Source organism: Hypanus sabinus, chromosome 15 (genome assembly GCF_030144855.1).
Source record: "Hypanus sabinus isolate sHypSab1 chromosome 15, sHypSab1.hap1, whole genome shotgun sequence".
NCBI classification, from domain to species: domain Eukaryota; kingdom Metazoa; phylum Chordata; class Chondrichthyes; order Myliobatiformes; family Dasyatidae; genus Hypanus; species Hypanus sabinus.
In genome coordinates, this window is record NC_082720.1 from 92,428,614 (window position 1) to 92,448,651 (window position 20,038).

General features: G+C 42.5%; 2 protein-coding genes across 4 annotated transcripts in view; both read left to right on the forward strand.

Annotated features, from left to right (window-relative positions):
• larp1 (La ribonucleoprotein 1, translational regulator) overlaps positions 1 to 20,038 on the forward strand; it is a 236,116-nt gene that overhangs the window by 123,036 nt on the left and 93,042 nt on the right. The gene's annotated exons all lie outside the window — the stretch shown is intronic.
• The window catches only part of LOC132405715 (uncharacterized), a 321,522-nt gene continuing 302,083 nt past the window's right edge, over positions 600 to 20,038 (forward strand). Inside the window, exon 1 of the mRNA XM_059990755.1 lies at positions 600 to 3,418. Coding sequence (XP_059846738.1) covers positions 1,539 to 2,558 — 1,020 coding nt within the window. The 5' untranslated portion in view covers positions 600 to 1,538 and the 3' untranslated portion in view covers positions 2,559 to 3,418. The remainder of the gene's footprint in view (positions 3,419 to 20,038) is intronic.

The following is a 20,038-nucleotide window of genomic DNA, read 5'->3' on the forward strand; positions in this document are numbered from 1 at the left end:
ACATCACAATGTTGTGCCGACCCTCAAACCCTGCCTCCCGTATAACCCCTCACCTTAAATTCCTCCATATACCTGTCTAGTAGTCTCTTAAATTTCACTAGTGTATCTGCCTCCATCACTGACTCAGGCAGTGCATTCCACGCACCAAACACTTTCTGAGTGAAAATCCTTCCTCTAATATCCCCTTTGAACTTCCCTCCCCTTACCTTAAAGCCATGTCCTCTTGTACTGAGCAGTGGTGCCCTGGGGAAGAGGCACTGGCAGTCCACTCTGTCTATTCCTCTTAATATCTTGTACACCTCTATCATGTCTCCTCTCATCCTTCTCTCCAAAGAGTAAAGCCCTAGCTCCCTTGATCTCTGATCATAATCCATACTCTCTAAACCAGGCAGCATCCTGGTAAATCTCCTCTGTACCCTTTCCAATGCTTCCACATCCTTCCTATAGTGAGGCGACCAGAACTGGACACAATACTCCAAGTGTGGCCTAACTAGAGTTTTATAGAGCTGCATCATTACATCGCGTCTCTTAAACTCTATCCCTCGACTTATGAAAGCTAACACCCCATGAGCTTTCTTAACTACCCTATCTACCTGTGAGGCAACTTTCAGGGATCTGTGGACATGTATCCCCCAGATCCCTCTGCTCCTCCACACTACCAAGTATCCTACCATATACTTTGTACTCTGCTTTGGAGTTTGTCCTTCCAAAGTGTACCACCTCACACTTGTCTGGGTTGAACTCCATCTGCCACTTCTCAGCCCACTTCTGCATCCTATCCATGTCTCTCTGGATTCTTTGACAATCCTGTACACTATCTACAACACCACCAACCTTTGTGTCATCTGCAAACTTGCCAACCCACCCTTTTACCTCCTCATCCAGGTCGTTAATAAAAATCACAAAAAGTAGAGGTCCCAGAACAGATCCTTGTGGGACACCACTAGTCACAACCCTCCAATCTGAATGTACTCCCTCCACCACGACCCTCTGCCTTCTGCAGGCAAGCCAATTCTGAATCTACCTGGCCAAACTTCCCTGGATCCCATGCCTTCTGACCTTATGAATAAGCCTACCGTGTGGAACCTTGTCAAATGCCTTACTAAAATCCATGTAGATGACATCCACTGCACTACCCTCATCTATATGCCTGGTCACCTCCTCAAAGAACTCTATCAGGCTTGTTAGGCACGATCTGCCCTTCACAAAGCCATGCTGACTGTCCCTGATCAGACCATGATTCTGTAAATGCCCATAGATCCTATCTCTAAGAATCTTTTCCAACAGCTTTCCCACCACAGACATAAGGCTCACTGGTCTGTAATTACCTGGACTATCCCTACTACCTTTTTTGAACAAGGGGACAACATTCGTCTCCCTCCAATCCTCCAGTACCATTCCTGTGGACAACAAGGACAGAACATGTGTTGGAAAAGTTACATGTGCAGAGGGTTGGTCAGAAGGAGCATGGGGTTAAATGTGTAGAAGGTTTGGGTGATCTTGAGAAGGTCATCAAAATTCAAGGTGCAGTTAGCCCGATGGAAGTTCAAGGAGCTGGGTTAGGTAGAATAGACAGTGTTTTAAGCAAAGAGAGGAGGAATGGGCTAAGAATTCTATACTTGAATGCGTGTAGTGTCAGAAATAAGACAGATGAGCTTGAAGCTCAGATGAAAATGGGGAACTACGATATTGTTGGGGTAACGGAGACATGGCTGCAAGGGGATCAGGCCTGGGAATTGGGTGTACCAGGGTATACGTGCTATCGTAGAGACAGAAATATGGGAAGAGGGGGTGTGGTGGCCCTGTTAGGGATTCAGTCCTTAGCAAGGGGTGACTTAGGAACAGGAGAAGTAGAGTCTGTGTGGGTTGAGCTGAGGAACAGTAAGGGTAAAAAGACCCTAATGGGTGTTGTGTACAGGCCCCCAAACAGTAGCGTGGATATTGGGTACAAGTTGATTAGGGAGTTAACATTGGCATGTGCTAAAGGTAATGCAGTCGTTATGGGAGATTTCAACATGCAGGTGAACTGGGAGAATCAGGTAGGTGCTGGACCCCAGGATAGGGAGTTTGTGGAGTGTCTAAGGGATGTATTTTTGGAACAGCTTGTGCTTGAGCCAACCAGGAACGAGGCTATTTTGGACTTGGTGATGTGTAATGAACAGGAATTGATAAGTGATCTTGAAGTAAAGGAGCCATTAGGAAGTAGTGATCATGACATGATAAGTTTTTATCTACAATTTGAGAGGGATAAGGGCAGGTCAGAGGTGTCAGTGTTGCAATTAAATAAAGGAGACTACGGAGCCATGAGGGAGGAGCTGGCCAAAGTTAAATGGGCGGATGCCCTGGCAGGAAACACAGTGGATCAGCAGTGGCAGATATTCTTGGGCATAATACAAAAGATGCAAAAGCAGTTCATTCCAATGAGAAGGAAGGGGGAAAAGAGGGGGAAGGGGCCACAGTGGTTGACAAAGGAAGTCAGAGATTGTATAGCATTAAAGAAAAAGAAGTATGACAGGGCTAAGATGATTGGGAAAGTTTTAAGGAACAGCAGATCTTAACTAAAAAAGCAATACGGAGAGAAAAAATCAGGTATGAGCTCAGTCTAGCCAGGAATATAAAAGGGGATAGCAAAAGCTTTTTTAGCTATGTGAAGAGAAAGAAGATAGTTAAGAACAATGTTGGCCCCTTGAAGAATGAATTGGGAGAAATTGTTATGGGAAACAGGGAAGTGGCAACAGAATTTAATGCATACTTTAGATCTGTCTTCACCAGGGAGGACACAAGCAATCTCCCAGATGTATGGATGGGCCAGGGTCATAAGATATCAGAGGAATTGAGACAGATTGACATTAGGAAAGAAACTGTGATGAGTAGACTGGTAGGACTGAAGGCTAATAAATCCCCGGGTCCAGATGGTCTGCATCCGAGGGTTCTAAAAGAGGTGGCTCAGGAAATTGCGGATGCATTGGTAATCATTTTCCAATGTTCCTTAGATTCAGGATCAGTTCCTGAAGATTGGAGAGTGGCTAATGTTGTCCCACTTTTCAAGAAGGGAGGGAAGGAGAAAACGGAGAACTATCGCCCTGTTAGCCTAACGTCAGTCGTGGGGAAGATGCTTGAGTCCATTATTAAGGACGAGATAGTGGCACATCTTGATGGCAGTAATAGGATTAGGCTGAGCCAGCATGGATTTACCAAGGGCAAATCATGCTTGACTAATCTGTTGGAGTTTTTTGAGGGTGTAACAGGGATGTAACACGAGGACGAGGGTAAGCCAGTGGATGTTGTGTACCTAGATTTTCAGAAGGCATTCGATAAGGTGCCACATAGGAGATTGGTGAGTAAAATCAGAGCTCATGGCATTGGGGGCAGGGTTTCAACATGGATAGAAAACTGGTTGGCAGATAGAAAGCAAAGGGTAGCAGTGAATGGGTGTTTCTCGGACTGGCTGGATGTGACTAGTGGGGTACCACAGGGCTCTGTATTGGGACCACAGCTCTTTACGATTTATGTCAACGATTTAGATGAGGGCATTGAAAACTATATCAGCAAGTTTGCTGATGATACTAAACTGGGTGGCAGTGTGACATGCGAAAAGGACGTTAGGAGAATACAGGGAGACTTGGATAGGCTGGGTGAGTGGACAGATACTTGGCAGATGTCATTCAATGTGAATAAATGTGAAGTTATCCACTTTGGAAGCAGGAACAAGAGGGCAGAGTATTGTCTGAATGGTAGGTAAGGGAGAAATGCAAAGAGACCTAGGAGTCCTAGTTCATCAGTCAATGAAGGTGAATGAGCAAGTGCAACAGGCAGTGAAGAGGGCAGATGGAATGTTGGCCTTTGTTACAAGGGGAATTGAGTACAAGAGCAAGGATGTCCTTTTGCATTTGTACAGGGCCCTGGTGAGACCACACCTGGAATATTGTGTACAGTTTTGGTCTCCAGGTTTAAGGAAGGACATTCTGGCAATTGAGGAAGTGCAGCGTAGATTCACTAGGTTGATTCCTGGGATGGCAGGGCTGTCTTACGTGGAGAGATTGGGCTTGTACACACTGGAATTGAGGAGATTGAGAGGGGATCTGATTGAAACGTTTAAGATAATTAAAGGATTTGATAGGATTGAGGCAGGAAATATGTTCCAGATGTTGGGAGAGTCCAGTACCAGAGGGCATGGATTGAGAATAAGAGGTCAGTTATTTAAAACAGAGTTGAGGAAGAACTTCTCCCAGAGAGTTGTGGAGGTGTGGAATGCACTGCCTCGGAAGATGGTGGAGGCCAATTCTCTGGATGCTTTCGAGAAGGAGCTAGATAGATATCTGATGGATAGGGGAATCAAGGTTTATGGGGACAAGGCAGGGACTGGGTATTGATAGTGAATGATCAGCCATGATCTCAGAATGGCGGTGCAGACTCGAGGGGCCGAATGGTCTACTTCTGCACCTATTGTCTATTGTCTAAAGATCCTAGCCAGAGGTTCAGCAATCTCTTCCCTTGCCTCGTGGAGCAGCCTGGGGAATATTCCGTCAGGCCTCGGGGACTTATTTGTCCTAATGTATTTTAACAACTCCAACACCTCCTCTCCCTTAATATCAACATGCTTCAGAACATCAACCTCACTCAAATTGTCCTCACCGTCATCAAGTTCCCTCTCAGTGGTGAATACCGAAGAGAAGTATTCATTGAGGACCTCGCTCACTTCCAAAGCCTCCAGGCACATCTTCCCACTTTTATCTCTAATCAGTCCTACCTTCACTCCTGTCATCCTTTTGTTCTTCACATAATTGAAGAATGCTTTGGGGTTTTCCTATACCCTACTCGCCAAGGCCTTCTCATGCCCCCTTCTTGCTCTTCTCGGCCCCTTCTTAAGCTCCTTTCTTGCTACCCTATATTCCTCAATAGACCCATCTGATGCTTGCTTCCTAAACCTCATGTATGCCTCCTTCTTCCACCTGACTAAATTTCCCACCTCACTTGTTACTGATGGTTCCTTCACCCTACCATTCTTTATCTTCCTCACCGGGACAAATTTATCCCTAACATCCTGCAAGAGATCCTTAAACATCGACAACATGTCCATAGTACATTTCCCTGCAAAAACATCATCCCAGTTCACACCTGCAAGTTCTAGCCTTATTCCCTCATAATTTGCCCTTCCCCAATTAAGAATTTTCCTGTCCTCTCTGATTCTATCCTTTTCCATGATAATGCTAAAGGCCAGGGAGCGGTGATCATTGTCCCCCAGATGCTCACCCACTGACAGATCTGTGACCTGACCTAGTTCGTTACCTAATACTAGATCTAGTATGGCTTTCCCCCTAGTCGGCCTGTCAACATACTATGACAGGAATCCATCCTGGACACACTTAACAAACTCGGCCCCATCTAAACCCTTGGAACTAATCAAGTGCCAATCAATATTAGGGAAGTTAAAGTCACCCATGATAACAACCCTGTTAATTTTGCACCTTTCCAAAATCTACCTTCCAATCTGCCCCTCGGTATCTCTGCTGCTACCAGGGGGCCTATAGAATACCCCCAGTAGAGTAACCGCTCCCTTCCTGTTCCTGACTTCCACCCATACTGACTCAAAAGAGGATCCTGCTACATTACCCACCCTTTCTGCAGCTGTAATAGTATCCCTGACGAGTAATGCCACCCCTTCTCCTCTTTTTCCCCCTTCTCTATCCCTTTTAAAGCACTGGAATCCAGGAATATTGAGAATCCATTCCTGCCCTGGTGCCAGCCAAGTCTCCGTAATGGCCACTACAGCATAATTCCATGTATGTATCCAAGATCTCAGTTCATCACCTTTGTTCCTGATGCTTCTTGCATTGAATTACACACACTTTAGCCCTTCTACCTTACTACCTTTATACCGTTTATTCTGCTGCTCTTTCCTCAAAGCCTCTCTATATGTTAGATCTGGCTTTACTCCATGCACTTCTTTCACTGCTCTATTGCTCTGGGTCCCATCCCCCTTGCAAATTAGTTTAAACCCTCCCGAACCATGCTAGCAAACCTACCAGCAAGGATATTGCTCCCCCTCGAGTTCAGGTGCAACCCATCCAATCTATACAGGTTCCACCTTCCCCAGAAGAGATCCCAGTGGTCCAAAAATCTAAAACCCTGCCCCCTGCACCAACTCCTCAGCCACGCATTCAACTCCTCCAATTCTTATCATCACTATCACGTAGTACTGGCAGCAATCCTGAGAACGCCACCCTTGAGGTCCTGTTCTTCTGCCTTCTGCCTAGTCCCAAAACTCACAATTCAGGAACTCATCCTTCTTCCTGCCTATGTCGTTGGTCCCAACATATATCACGACTTCTGGTTGCTTTCCCTCTCATACCAGGATGTCATGCACCCCGTCAGAGACATCCTGGACCCTGGCACCCGGAAGGCAACAAACCATGCGGGTTTGCTTCTCACATCCACAAAATCTCCTGTCTGCTCCCCTGACTATAGAGTCTCCAATGTCGACAGCTCTCCTCTTCTCCGTCCCATCCTTCTGCACCACAGGGTCGGACTCAGTGCCAGAGGCCCTGCCACCGTGGCTCACACCTGGTTGGTCGTCCTCACCAACAGTATCCAGGACGGTAAACTTATTATTCAGGGGAATGGCTACTGACGTGTTCTGCACTACCTGTCTACTCTCCTTCGCTTTCCCCCCTCGGAAATATTGAGTGACTATACCAAATAAAACTGTCAATTTATTAGGTTGTAAATTAATTTTTAAAACTTTAGGAATTGTAGAGAAAATAGACTTTCAAAAATGTTTCATTACAGAACACGACCAAAACGTATGTGTCAATGTAGCTGTCTCGGTTTTACATCTGTCACACTGAATATCAACATTAGAAAACATTTTAGACAGTCTCTCCTTTTGTTAGATGGTAACAATATGCAATTTTAAATTGAATTAGAGAGTGATTAGTACAGATCGAAAAAGAGTTAACCAACTTCAAAATCCGCAACCAATCTTCTGTTATCAGGGTCATGTTAAGCTCTCTCTCCCAATCTTGCTTAATCTTAAGTGAAGGGTAATTATGCTGTTCTAACAATAAATTATAAATTTTCCCAATAAAACCCTTCACTAAAGGATTCACTTTTAAAATGATATCTTAACAGGTCAGAATCTTGTATATTTGGAAAATTACTTAAGTAGTTTTGTAATAAGTGACTGACCTGAAGATATTGCAGGAAGTGTGAATGTGAGAGAGTATTTAGTTACTAATTTCTCAAATGACATCAATCATCCATCCTGGAACAGATCCATGAAGGAATAAACCCCTTTATTCCTCCAAAAAAGAAAAGTAGGAGCACTTATGAAGGTTTAAATAAATAATTTTGTTAAATTAAACTAAAATGTTTAAATATTTTAAGATTAAAAAAGTTAGAAAACTGGAACCAAATTCGTAATGACTGCTTAATCATAGGATATGAATTTAAATTAGTAATTTTGGCCAGTTGTACAGGTAAAGAAGCTCCTAATAATGAGGTTAAGTGAAACTGTTTCACAGCATTCAATTCCAAATCAGCCCAAGGTGGTCGTTCATCTCTATCAACCCAAAATAACTAAAAACACATTTAACGTATATTGACTGCCCAGTAATAGATTCTTAAATTAAGCAAAGCAGGACCTCCATCATTTTTTAATTTTTGTAAATGATATTTAGGTGATGCATTTAGATTTAGATTATGTGGTGATGCATTTTGGAAACATAGAAACATAGAAAATACGTGCAGGAGTAGGCCATTTGGCCCTTCAAGCCTGCACCGCCATTTAGAATGATCATGGCTGGTCATCCAACTCAGAACCCCGTACCTGCTTTCTCTCCATACCCCCGATCCCTTTAGCTACAAGGGCCATATCTAACTTCCTCTTAAATATAGCCAATGAACTGGCCTCAACTGTTTCCTGTGGCAGAGAATTCCACAGATTCACCACTCTCTGTGTGAAGTAGATTTTCCTCATCTCGATCCTAAAAGGCTTCCCCTTTATTCTTAAACTGTGACCCCTCGTTCTGGACTTTCCCAACATCGGAAACAATCTTCCTGCATGTAGCCTGTCCAATCCCTTTAGAATTTTATACGTTTCAATAAGATCCCCCCTCAATCTTCTAAATTCCAGTGAGTATAAGCCTAGTTGATCCAGTCTTTCTTCATATGAAAGTCCTGCCATCCCAGGAATCAATCTGGTGAACCTTCTCTGTATCCCTCTATGGCAAGAATGTCTTTCCTCAGATTAGGGGACCAAAACTGCACACAATATTCTTGGTGCGGTCTCACCAAGGCCTTGTACAACTGCAGTAGAACCTCCCTGCTCCTGTACTCAAATACTTTTGCTATGAATGCCAACATACCATTTGCCTTTTACACCGCCTGCTGTACCTGCATGCCCACCTTCAATGACTCATATACAATGACACCCAGGTCTCGTTGCATCTCCCCTTTTCCTAATCGGCCACCTTTCAGATAATAATCTGTTTTCCTGTTCTTGCAACCAAAGTGGATAACCTCACATTTATCCACATTAAATTGCATCTGCTATGAATTTGCCCACTCACCTAACCTATCCAAGTCACTCTGCATCCTCCTCACAGCTAACACCGCCGCCCAGCTTTGTGTCATCCACAAACTTGGAGATGCTGCATTTAATTCCCTCATCTAAATCATTAAGATATATATTGTAAACAACTGGGGTCCCAGCACTGAGCCTTGCAGTACCCCACTAGTCACTGCCTGCCATTCTGAAAAGGTCCCGTTTACTCCCACTCTTTGCTTCCTGTCTGCCAACCAATTCTCTGTCCACATCCCCCCATACCCCCAATACCGTATGCTTTAAGTTTGCACACTAATCTCCTGTGGGACCTTGTCAAAAGCCTTTTGAAAATCTAAATATACCACATCCACTGGCTCTCCCCTATCCACTCTACTAGTTATATCTTCAAAAAATTCTATAAGATTCGTCAGACATGATTTTCCTTTCACAAATCCATGCTGACTTTATCCGATGATTTCACCTCTTTCCAAATGTGCTGTTATCACATCTTTGATAATCGACTCTAGCATTTTCCCCACCACCGATGTCAGACTAACCAGTCTATAATTCCCCGGTTTTTCTCTCCCTCCTTTTTTAAAAAGTGGGGTTACATTAGCCACCCTCCAATCCTCAGGAAGTAATCCAGAATCTAAGGAGTTTTGAAAAATTATCACTAATGCATCCACTATTTCTTGGGCTATTTCCTTAAGCACTCTGGGATGCAGACCATCTGGCCCTGGGGATTTATCTGCCTTTAATCCCTTCAATTTACCTAACACCACTTCCCTACTAACATGTATTTCCCTCAGTTCCTCCATCTCACTAGACCCTCGGTCCCTTACTATTTCCGGAAGATTATTTATGTCCTCCTTAGTGAAGACAGAACCAAAGTAGTTATTCAATTGGTCTGCCATGTCTTTGTTCCCTATGATCAATTCACCTGTTTCTGACTAAAGGACCTACATTTGTCGACCAATCTTTTTCTTTTTACATATCTATAAAAGCTTTTACAGTCAGTTTTTATGTTCCCTGCCAGCTTTCTGTCATAATCTTTTTTCCCTTTCCTAATTAAGCCCTTTGTCCTCCTTTGCTGGTCTCTGAATTTCTCCCAGTCCTCAGGTGTGCCGCTTTTTTTTTGCTAATTTATATGTTTCTTCTTTGGACTTGATACTATCCCTAATTTCCCTTGTCAGCCACGGGAGCACTACCTTCCCTGGTTTATTCTTTTGCCAAACTGGGATGAACAATTGTTGTAGTTCATCCATACGATCTTTAAATGCTTGCCATTGCATATCCACCATCAACCCTTTTAAGTATCATTTGCCAGTCGAAGCTAATTCATGTCTCATACCTTCAAAGTTACCCTTCTTTAAGTTCAGAACTTTTGTTTCTGAATTAACTATGTTACTCTCCATCTTAATGAAGAATTCCACCATATTATGGTCACTCTTACCCAAGGGGCCTCACATGACAAACCAGAAGACTGAGTACAGGATTAATGGTCAGTTACTTAAGAGTGTGGATTTAAGGATTGGGATGAAGTAGGTATTAAGTGTTTTTGGGACCTGTTTATCTCAGGGTCTCTTGCTTCATTTGACCAATTGTCAACTAAATTTGCACTGCCAAAAACACATTTTTACAGATATCTTCAAATTAGAGATTTTTTATGTTTCCAATTAACTACTTTTCCTATAGGTCCTGATAAAAATTTACTGGACGATCTTTTAAATTTAAAACCTTTTGCTAATGGCTCTATTACCGGTATCTATAACTTGTTGATTGATTCTAGACAAGACTTTTTAGATAAAATAAAAAAAAGCTTGGGAGGATGACCTAAATTGTCAGATTTCTGATGAAAGATAGAATAAAATTCTTAAACGGGTTAATCATTTTTCTGTGCTCGTCACTCTCTTCTACAATTTAAAGTGGTTCATAGAGCTTACACAAAAATACAACTGTAGATGCTGTGGATCAAAGAATACGTACAGAATGCTGGAAGAACTCAGCAGGTCAGGCAGCATCCGTGAGAAAAGAGTAGCCAATGTTTCGGGCCGAGACCCTTCATCAGGTATAGGGGGGAAGAGAGGGCCGAAGCCCAGTAATAGAGAGAGGGGAGGGGATAGGGCCTAGAGGTGCCAGGTGGAAAACCAATCAGAAAGATAAAGGTGGGAGGGGGAGGGGATAAGCATGAAAGAACTGTAGAGATAAAGAAGCAGAAAGTTGAAAGGGGAGAGAGGCAGAGAGGGACCTGGGATAGGGGAAGGGGGGGGGGGAATTACTGGAAATAGGAGAATTCAATGTTCATACCTCCAGGCTGGAGGCTAACCAGACGGTAGATGAAGTGTTGCTCCTCCAACCTGAGTTTGGCCTCATCATGGCAGTAGAGGAGGCCATGTATGGACATATCTAGATGGGAATGAGAGACAGAGTTGAAGTGGGTGGCTCCTGGGAGGTCCTGTCTATTTTGACGGACGGAGCGTAGGTGCTCGACGAAGTGGTCCCCCAATGTGCGGCCTCCTCTACATTGGCTTTCCCAATTTATAAAGCTTAACAGTGCACAGATTTTTATGTATATTTCTATCTTCTCTTCTTAAGCGAATATGGTTTTTTTTCTAATTATCCATTATCATCCATCAGCTTTTTTCTTTGGTAGTTGGTAGGGGGTTGACTTTTTTTATATTATAAACTTATCTTATGATGTATAACCTATCTAAATTTTTGATTACAGAGTGGTATACCTTTATGTGTTATGCTATAACATTTTGATCAATTTTATTACAATATATATAACAATCACAGCACGGAAACAGGCCATCTTGGCCCTCCTAGTCCGTGTCGAACTCTTAATCTCACCTAGTCCCACCTACCCGCACTCAGCCCATAACCCTCCACTCCTTTCCTGTCCATATACCTATCCAATTTTACCTTAAATGACACAACTGAACTGTCCTCTACTACTTCTACAGGAAGCTCATTCCACACAGCTATCACTCTCTGAGTAAAGAAATACCCCCTCGTGTTTCCCTTAAACTTCTGCCCCCTAACTCTCAGATCATGTCCTCTCGTTTGAATCTCCCCTACCCTCAATGGAACAATGGAAACAGCCTATTCACGTCAACTCTATCTATCCCTCTCAAAATTTTAAATACCTCGATCAAATCCCCCCCCCCCCTCAACCTTCTACGCTCCAATGAATAGAGACCTAACTTGTTCAACCTTTCTCTGTAACTTAGGTGCTGAAACCCAGGTAACATCCTAGTAAATCGTCTCTGCACTCTCTAATTTATTGATATCTTTCCTATAATTCGGTGACCAGAACTGCACACAATATTCTAAATTTGGCCTTACCAATGCCTTGTACAATTTTAACATTACATCCCAACTTCTGTACTCAATGCTCTGATTTATAAAGGCCAGCGTTCCAAAAGCCTTCTTCACCATCCTATCTACGTGAGACTCCAACTTCAGGGAACTATGCACTGTTATTCCTAGATCTCTCTGTTCCACTGCATTCCTCAATGCCCTACCATTTACCCTGTATGTTCTATTTGGATTATTCCTGCCAAAATGTAGAACCTCACACTTCTCAGCATTAAACTCCGTCTGCCAACGTTCAGCCCATTCTTCTAACTGGCATAAATCTCCCTGCAAGCTTTGAAAACCCACCTCATTATCCACAACACCTCCTACCTTAGTATCATCGGCATACTTACTAATCCAATTTACCACCCCATCATCCAGATCATTTATGTATATTACAAACAACATTGGGCCCAAAACAGATCCCTGAGGCACCCCGCTAGTCACCGGCCTCCATCCTGATAAACAATTATCCACCACTACTCTCTGGCATCTCCCATCTAGCCACCGTTGAATCCATTTTATTACTCCAGCATTAATACCTAACGACTGAACCTTCTTAACTAACCTTCCATGTAGAACTTTGTCAAAGGCTTTGCTGAAGTCCATATAGGCTACATCCACTGCCTTACCCTCGTCAACATTCCTCGTTACTTCAAAAAATTCAATAAGGTTTGTCAAACATGACCTTCCACGCACAAATCCATGCTGGCTACTCCTAATCAGATCCTGTCTATCCAGATAGTTATTAATACTATCTCTGAGAATACTTTCCATTAATTTACCCACCACTGATGTCAAACTGACAGGTCTATAATTGCTAGGCTTACTTCTAGAACCCTTTTTAAAGAATGGAACCACATGAGCAATACGCCAATCCTCCGGCACAATCCCCGTTTCTAATGACATCTTAAAGATCTCCGTCAGAGCTCCTGCTATCTCTACACAAACTTCCCTCAAGGTCCTGGGGAATATCCTATCAGGACCCGGAGATTTATCCACTTTTAAATTTCTTATAAAGCGCCAGTACTTCCACCTCTTTAATCGTCATAGGTTCCATAACTTCCTTACTTGTTTCCCACACCTTACACAATTCAATATCCTTCTCCTTAGTGAATACCAAAGAGAAGAAATCGTTCAAAATCTCTCCCATCTCCCTCGGCTCCACACATAGCTGACCACTCTGATTCTCTATGGGGCCAATTTTATCCCTCACTATCCTCTTGCTTTTAATATAACTGTAGAAACCTTTCGGATTTACTTTCACCTTATTTGCCAAACCAACCTCGTATCTTCTTTTAGCTTTTCTAATCTCTTTCTTAAGATTCCTTTTACATTCTTTCTATTCCTCGAGCAATTCCTTTACTCCATGCTGCCTATATCTATTGTAGACATCCCTCTTTTTCCAAACCAAATTTCTAATATCCCTTGAAAACCATGGTGCTTTCAAACCTTTAACCTTTCCTTTCAACCTAACAGGAACATAAAGATTCTGTACCCTCATAATTTCACCCTTAAATGACCTCCATTTCTCTATTACATCCTTCCCATAAAACAACTTGACCCAATCCACTCTCTCTAAATCCCTTCGCATCTCCTCAAAGTTAGCCTTCCTCCAATCAAAAATCTCAACTCTAGGTCCTGTCCTGTCCTTCTCCATAATTATATTGAAGCTAATGCTATTGTGATCACTGGACCCGAAGTGCTCCCCAACACATACATCTGTCAGCTGACCTATCGCATTCCCTAACAGGAGATCCAACACTGCCCCATCTCTAGTCGGACTTCTATGTATTGTTGCAAAAAACTATCCTGCACACATTTCACAAACTCTAAAGCATCCAGCCCTTTTACAGAATGAGCTTCCCAATCTACGTGTGGAAAATTAAAATCTCCCACAATCAGCGCCTTGTGTTTACTACAAATATCTGCTATCTCCTTACACATTTGCTCTTCCAACTCACGCTCCCCATTAGGTGGCCTATAAGACACTCCTATCAGTGTTACTACACCTTTCCCATTCCTCAATTCCACCCAAATAGCCTCCCTAGAGGAGCTCTCTAATCTATCCTTCCAAAGCACCGCCATAAGATTTTCTCGGACAAGCAATGCAACACCTCCTCCTCTGGCCCCTCCTACTCTATCACACCTGAAGCAACTAAATCCAGGAATATTTAGTTGCCAATCACACCCTTCCTGCAACCATGTTTCACTAATAGCTACAACATCATAATTCCAGGTATCAATCCACGCTTTAAGCTCATCCACCTTTCTTACAATGCTCCTAGCATTAAAATAGATACATTTAAGATACTCTCCACCTCCTCCTCTCTTTTCATCCCTAACAATGCATTCAAATTTATTATCCTTTTCTTTCTTCTCCCCTACATCTTACATTCATACATAAAGTGTATGAATGTACACACTTTATGTTGAGATGTATCTATGTGTTGCACTCTGTAAATCTTGTTTTTTCTTCTGAATAAAAATACTGAAAAAGGAAAAAAAAGGAGTGTGAATGAACAAAGGGACCTTGGGGTTCAAATCCATACATCCCTCAAGGTCGCTGCGCAGATTGATAGGGTAGTTAGAAAGGCCTACGGGATGCTAGGCTTCATTAACAGAGGCATTGAGTTCAAGAGTAGAGAGGTCATGTTGCAACTCTACAAATCTCTGGTGAGACCGCACTTAAAGAGTATTGTGTTCAATTCTGGACACCTCGTTATAGGAAGGATATGGAAGCTATGGAGAGGGTGCAGAGGAGATTTACCAGGATGTTGCCTGGTTTGGAGAACAAGTCATATGAAGCAAGGTTAGCAGAGCTGGGTCTTTTCTCCTTGGTGCGTAGAAGAATGAGAGGGGACTTGATAGAGGTCTGCAAGATTATGAGAGGCATAGATAGGGTGAATACTCAGTACCTGTTTCCCAGGGCACCGATAGCAAACACCAAAGGGCATAGGTACAAAATTAAGGGAGGGAAGTTTAAGGGAGACATCAGGAGTAAGTTTTTTTACACAGAGGGTTGTGAGTGCCTGGAATGGCTTGCCAGGGATGGTGGTGGAGGCTAAAACATTAGGGGTATTTAAGAGCCTCTTGGACAGGCACATGGATAAAAGAAAAATAGAGGGTTATGGGGTAGTATGGGTTTAGTACTTTCTTAAGGATTATATGGGTCAGCACAACATGGAGGACTGAAGGGCCTGTACTGTGCTGTAGTATGGTTCTATATTTACCAATTCTTTGTCTTTTATTATTCCAAACAAAAGATGAAATAGAGTCAACCTGATTGAAAAACATCTTCGTTAAAAAAATAGGGATATTTTGAAATATGTACAAAAATTTTGGTAATACCTCTATTAAGTTTCCCTTCAAGCTTATATTCCCCAAAATAAAGCCCTAAGTTATCCAGTCTTCCCTCATATGAGACATTCAGTAGGCACATGAACATGTGGGAAATTGATGGATATGGATATAGTATAGACAGAAGGGATCAGTTTAGGGCGTTCATTTGATTACTAATTCAATTGATTTGGCACAACATTGTGGGCCGAATGGCCTGTCCTGTGCTGTAACCCCCTTACCAATGAGAACCTTCATTCTTTGCTTTAAATAACACTCATTTACATCTTGGCATCTACAGCTGTCTGTGGCAATAAATTATGAGGGGCATGGAGAGATCAGACAGTCAGCATCTTTTTCCCAAGATTGAAATATTTAAGCAGGGTTGAGGCCCTAGTTAAGGAAAAGGAGGTGGTGCATAGCGGGAAGGAGCAAGTGTGCTTCAGGAGATGAAACTTAAATGCCGTTCATTGAGCAGACTTTTGTTGTTTATAGCTGTTTATCCTGAAAGAAGTTGCAAGCTGGTTGCAAGGTGTTGCAGATGTTGGAATCATGATGTAAAACTGCTGGAAGAATTCTGCATTTTAGGTGGCATTTGTAGGGGCAGAGGGGTTGAGTCCTGATGCAGATATTTACAGAATTGTCAATGATCCATCTGCCTCCACGGAAAATATCCTTGGTATTCGACGAGGCAGGAGATTCATACAAGACCATAAGCCTTAGGATTAGAATTAGGTCATTTGGCCCATTGAAATTGCTCTGCCGTTAAATCATGGTTGATCATTTTTTTTCTCCTCTTCAGCCCCACTCCCTGTAATCTTTTGTTGCCATGTCCAATCATGAACCAATCAAACTGTGCCTTAAATACACTCAATGACCTGGCTTCCATAGCTGCTTGTGGTGACATATTCCACAAATTCACCACCCTCTGGCTAAAGAAATTTCTCCACATCTCCGTTTTAAATGGACACCCCTCTATCCTGTGGTTGTGTCCACATCTCCAGGACAAGAGGAGACATGGGAAACATCTTTTCTGCATCTACTCTGTCTAGGCTTTTCAACATTTAAAAAGTTTCATTGAGACCCACAACTATCAAATGTTCCTCATACAATAACCCTTTCATTCCCAGAATCCTTGTGTTGAAACCTCTCCACTGCCAGCATATCTCATCTTTGATGAGGAACCCAAAACTGTTCACAATGCTTAAGGTGATGCCTATAAAGCCTCAGCATCACATATCTGCTCCTCTATTCTAGACCTCTTGAAATGAATGCTAACATTGCATTTTCCTTCCTCATCACCACCTCTATTTGTAAGTTAACCTTTCAAGTCCCTTTGTATCTCAGAATTCTGGATTTTCTGCACATTTAGAAAATAGATTGCACATTTATTTCTTCTACCAAAGTGCATGACCAAACATTTTCTAACGTTATATTTCATTTGCCACTTTCTTGCCCAAAATCTGTCTGTCCTTCTGCAGCCTACCTGAACACTACCTGCCTGCCCCTCCACCATTCTTTGTATCATCTGCAAACTTGACAACAAAGCCACTTATTCCATCATCTAAATCATTGAGATACAGCATAAAAAGAAGCCATCCAAACACCGACCCCTGTGGAACACCACTAGTCACTGCCAGCCAACCAGAAAAGGTTCCTTTTATTCCCACTCGCTGCCTCCTACCAATCAGGCAATGGTCTAATCCTACCAGTAATTTTCATGTAAAATCATGGTAAGCAGCCTCATGTGTGGCACCTTGTCAAAAGCCTTCTGGAAGTCCAGATATACAACATCGACTGCATCCACTCTATCTATTCTACTTGTAATCTCCTCAAAGAATTTCAACAGGTTCATCAGGCAAGATTTTCCTTTAAGGAAACCATGCTGACTTTGTCCTATCTTGTCCTGTATTACCAAGTACTCCAAAATCTCATCCTTAATAATTGACTGCTTTCCGCATTTTAGCTGCGTGTGACCTTCAATGCTCAGAAATGTGGTCAATCCTCAGTTGCCCTATATAATGACTCACAAGTTCAGATGCAATTAAGAATTGACAGTAACTTCTGGCTTAGCCAGTTCCATCCACATGTCTAAAGAGCCATGGGTAATCTGGTAATGTTCTTGTTCAGGATGGCTGCAGACCCTCAGTATTGAATGGAAGTAATTTCTAAAGGTAATGCTTTACTTTCAGACAACCAGGCTGTATTTGCTGTAATTTCTAAAATCTATTTGGTTGTTTCGGATGTTTCAGCCTTTTTAAGGTTTAGACTGTAAGACAATAAGATACATAAATAAATAAATGAAATGAATTAAATGAAGTATATTTTTTGTGTTAGTTGTTTAATTGGGTTCACTTTATCTAGTTTTGGGACTTGCATGAAGATCTGATCACATTTTAGGTCATATTTATGAAAAAATAGAGAAAATTCCAAAAGGTTCACGAACTTTCTGGCACCACTGTATAGGAGCAGATTTAGGCTGTTATTCCCATTGAGTCTGTTCCACCATTTCAGTGTGGCTGATCTATTTTTCCTTTCCATCTCTTGTATCTCTTCATGCATTGAGCAATCAAGAGTCTTATCAACATCTGCCTCAAATATACATAAAGACTTAGTCTCAGCAAGGCAGCGAATTCCACAGATTCATCACTCTCTGGCTAAAGAAATTCCTCTTCATCTCTGTTCTAAAAGGACACACCCCTATTCTGAGGCTGTGTCCTCTGGTCTTAGACGCTCCCCTCTCCCACCATTGAAAACATCCTATCAAGGCCTTTCAGCATTCGATAGGTTTCAATGAGGTCACCTGTCACTTATTCAAGCAAATACAGGCCCAGAGCCATTAAGCCCCCTTCATATGAAAAGCTGTAAGACCATAAGATACAGGAGCCAAAGCCCTATCACTCTGCCTGAGACCACTCCTTTGATGACTGCTCTGCTAGGCAGTGTCTCCCTTTTATACCTGAACCTTCCCTGTTCACCAACTCACAGTTGGTGCTCCGGTTATAGCCAAGTTCCTGTGAAGCATTCCCTTTTCCTCCTTATAAACTTAGCTCCCGGACCTGGGCTCTGCCACCTCTTTTGGAGCTCTCCCAATTCACGATTGGTGCACTGTTCAATCCTGGAATCGTTTTTATGAACCTTCTTTGAAAGCACTACAGTTTCAGCGCATCCTTTCTAAGATAAGAGGCCCACAACTGCTCATAATCCAAGTGAAGCCTCACTAATGCTTTGTAAAGTCTCACCACTACATCGTTACTTTTATATTCTAGTCCTCTTGAAATGAATGCCAACATCATATTTGCCTTTGTCACCAAAGGCTGAACTTGAAAATTAACCTTTAGGGAATCCTGCACAAGCACACCTAAGACCCTTTATGCCTCAGTTTTTTGTATTTTCTCTCCATTTAGAAAATATCAACCCTTTTATTGCTTCTACCAAAGTGCATGACCATACACGTTCCGACATTGTATTCCATCTTCCATTTCTTTGCTCATTCTCCTGATCTAAGCCCTTCTGTAGCCTCTGTACTTCCTCAAAATTACCTGCCCCTCCACCTATCTTCATATTGTCTGCAAACTTTGCAACAAAGTTATCAATTATACCATCGAAACTAGTGACTATAACATAAAACATAAAATTTGTCCCAACACAGACCCCTGTGGAACACGACTAAACACTGACAGCCAACTAGAAAAAGGCTCCCTATATTCCCATTCGTTGCCTCCAGCCAATTAGACACTACCCTACATGCTAGAAACTTCCCTTTAATACCATGGGATCATAACTTGTAATCAGCCTTACTTGTATGGTACTTGACAAAGGCCTTTCGAAAATCCAAGTACATAACACCAACTGATTCTCCTTTGTCTGTCCTGCTTGTAATTTCTTCAAAGAATTCCAGCAGTTTTGTCAGGCAAGATTTTCCCTTGAGGAAACCATGCTGATTACATTCCATTTTTATCATGTGCCTTCAAGTACCCCATAACCACTTCCTCCAGTCGACTTCAACATCTCAAGTCAAGTCAACTTTTATTGTCATTTCAACCATAACTGCTGGTACAGTGCATAGTAAAAATGAGACAACGTTTTTCAGGACCGTGGTGTTACATGACAAAGTACAAAAAACTAGATTGAACTACGTAATAAAAAAAACACAGAGAAAGCTACACTAGACTATAGACCTACACTGGACTGCATAAAGTGCACAAAAAGTGCAGGCATTACAATAAATAATAAACAGCACAGTAGGGCAAGGTGTCAGTCCAGGCTTCGGGTATTGAGGAGTCTGATAGCTTGGGGGAAGAAACTGTTACATAGCCTGGTCATGAGAGCCCGAATGCTTCGAAGCCTTTTCCCAGACGGCAGGAGGGAGAAGAGATTATATGAGGGGTGCATGGGGTCCTTCATAATGCTGTTTCCTTTGCGGATGTAGCGTGTAGTGTAACTGTCTGTAATGGCGGGAAGAGAGACCCTGATGATCTCAGCTGACCTCACTATCCGCTGCAGGGACTTGCGATCTGAGGTGGTGCTATTTCCGAACCAGGCAGTGATGCAGTTGCTCAGGATGCTCTCAATACAAACCCTGTAGAATGAGATGAGGATGGAGGGTGGGAAATGGACTTTCCTCAGCCTTCACAAAAAGTAGAGACGCTACTGGGCTTTCTTTGCTATGGAGCTGGTGTTGAGGGACCAGGTGAGATTCTCCGTCAGGTGAACACCAAGAAATCTGGTGCTCTTTACGATCTCTACCGAGGAGCCGTCGATGTTCAGCAGGGAGTGGTTGCTCCGTGCCCT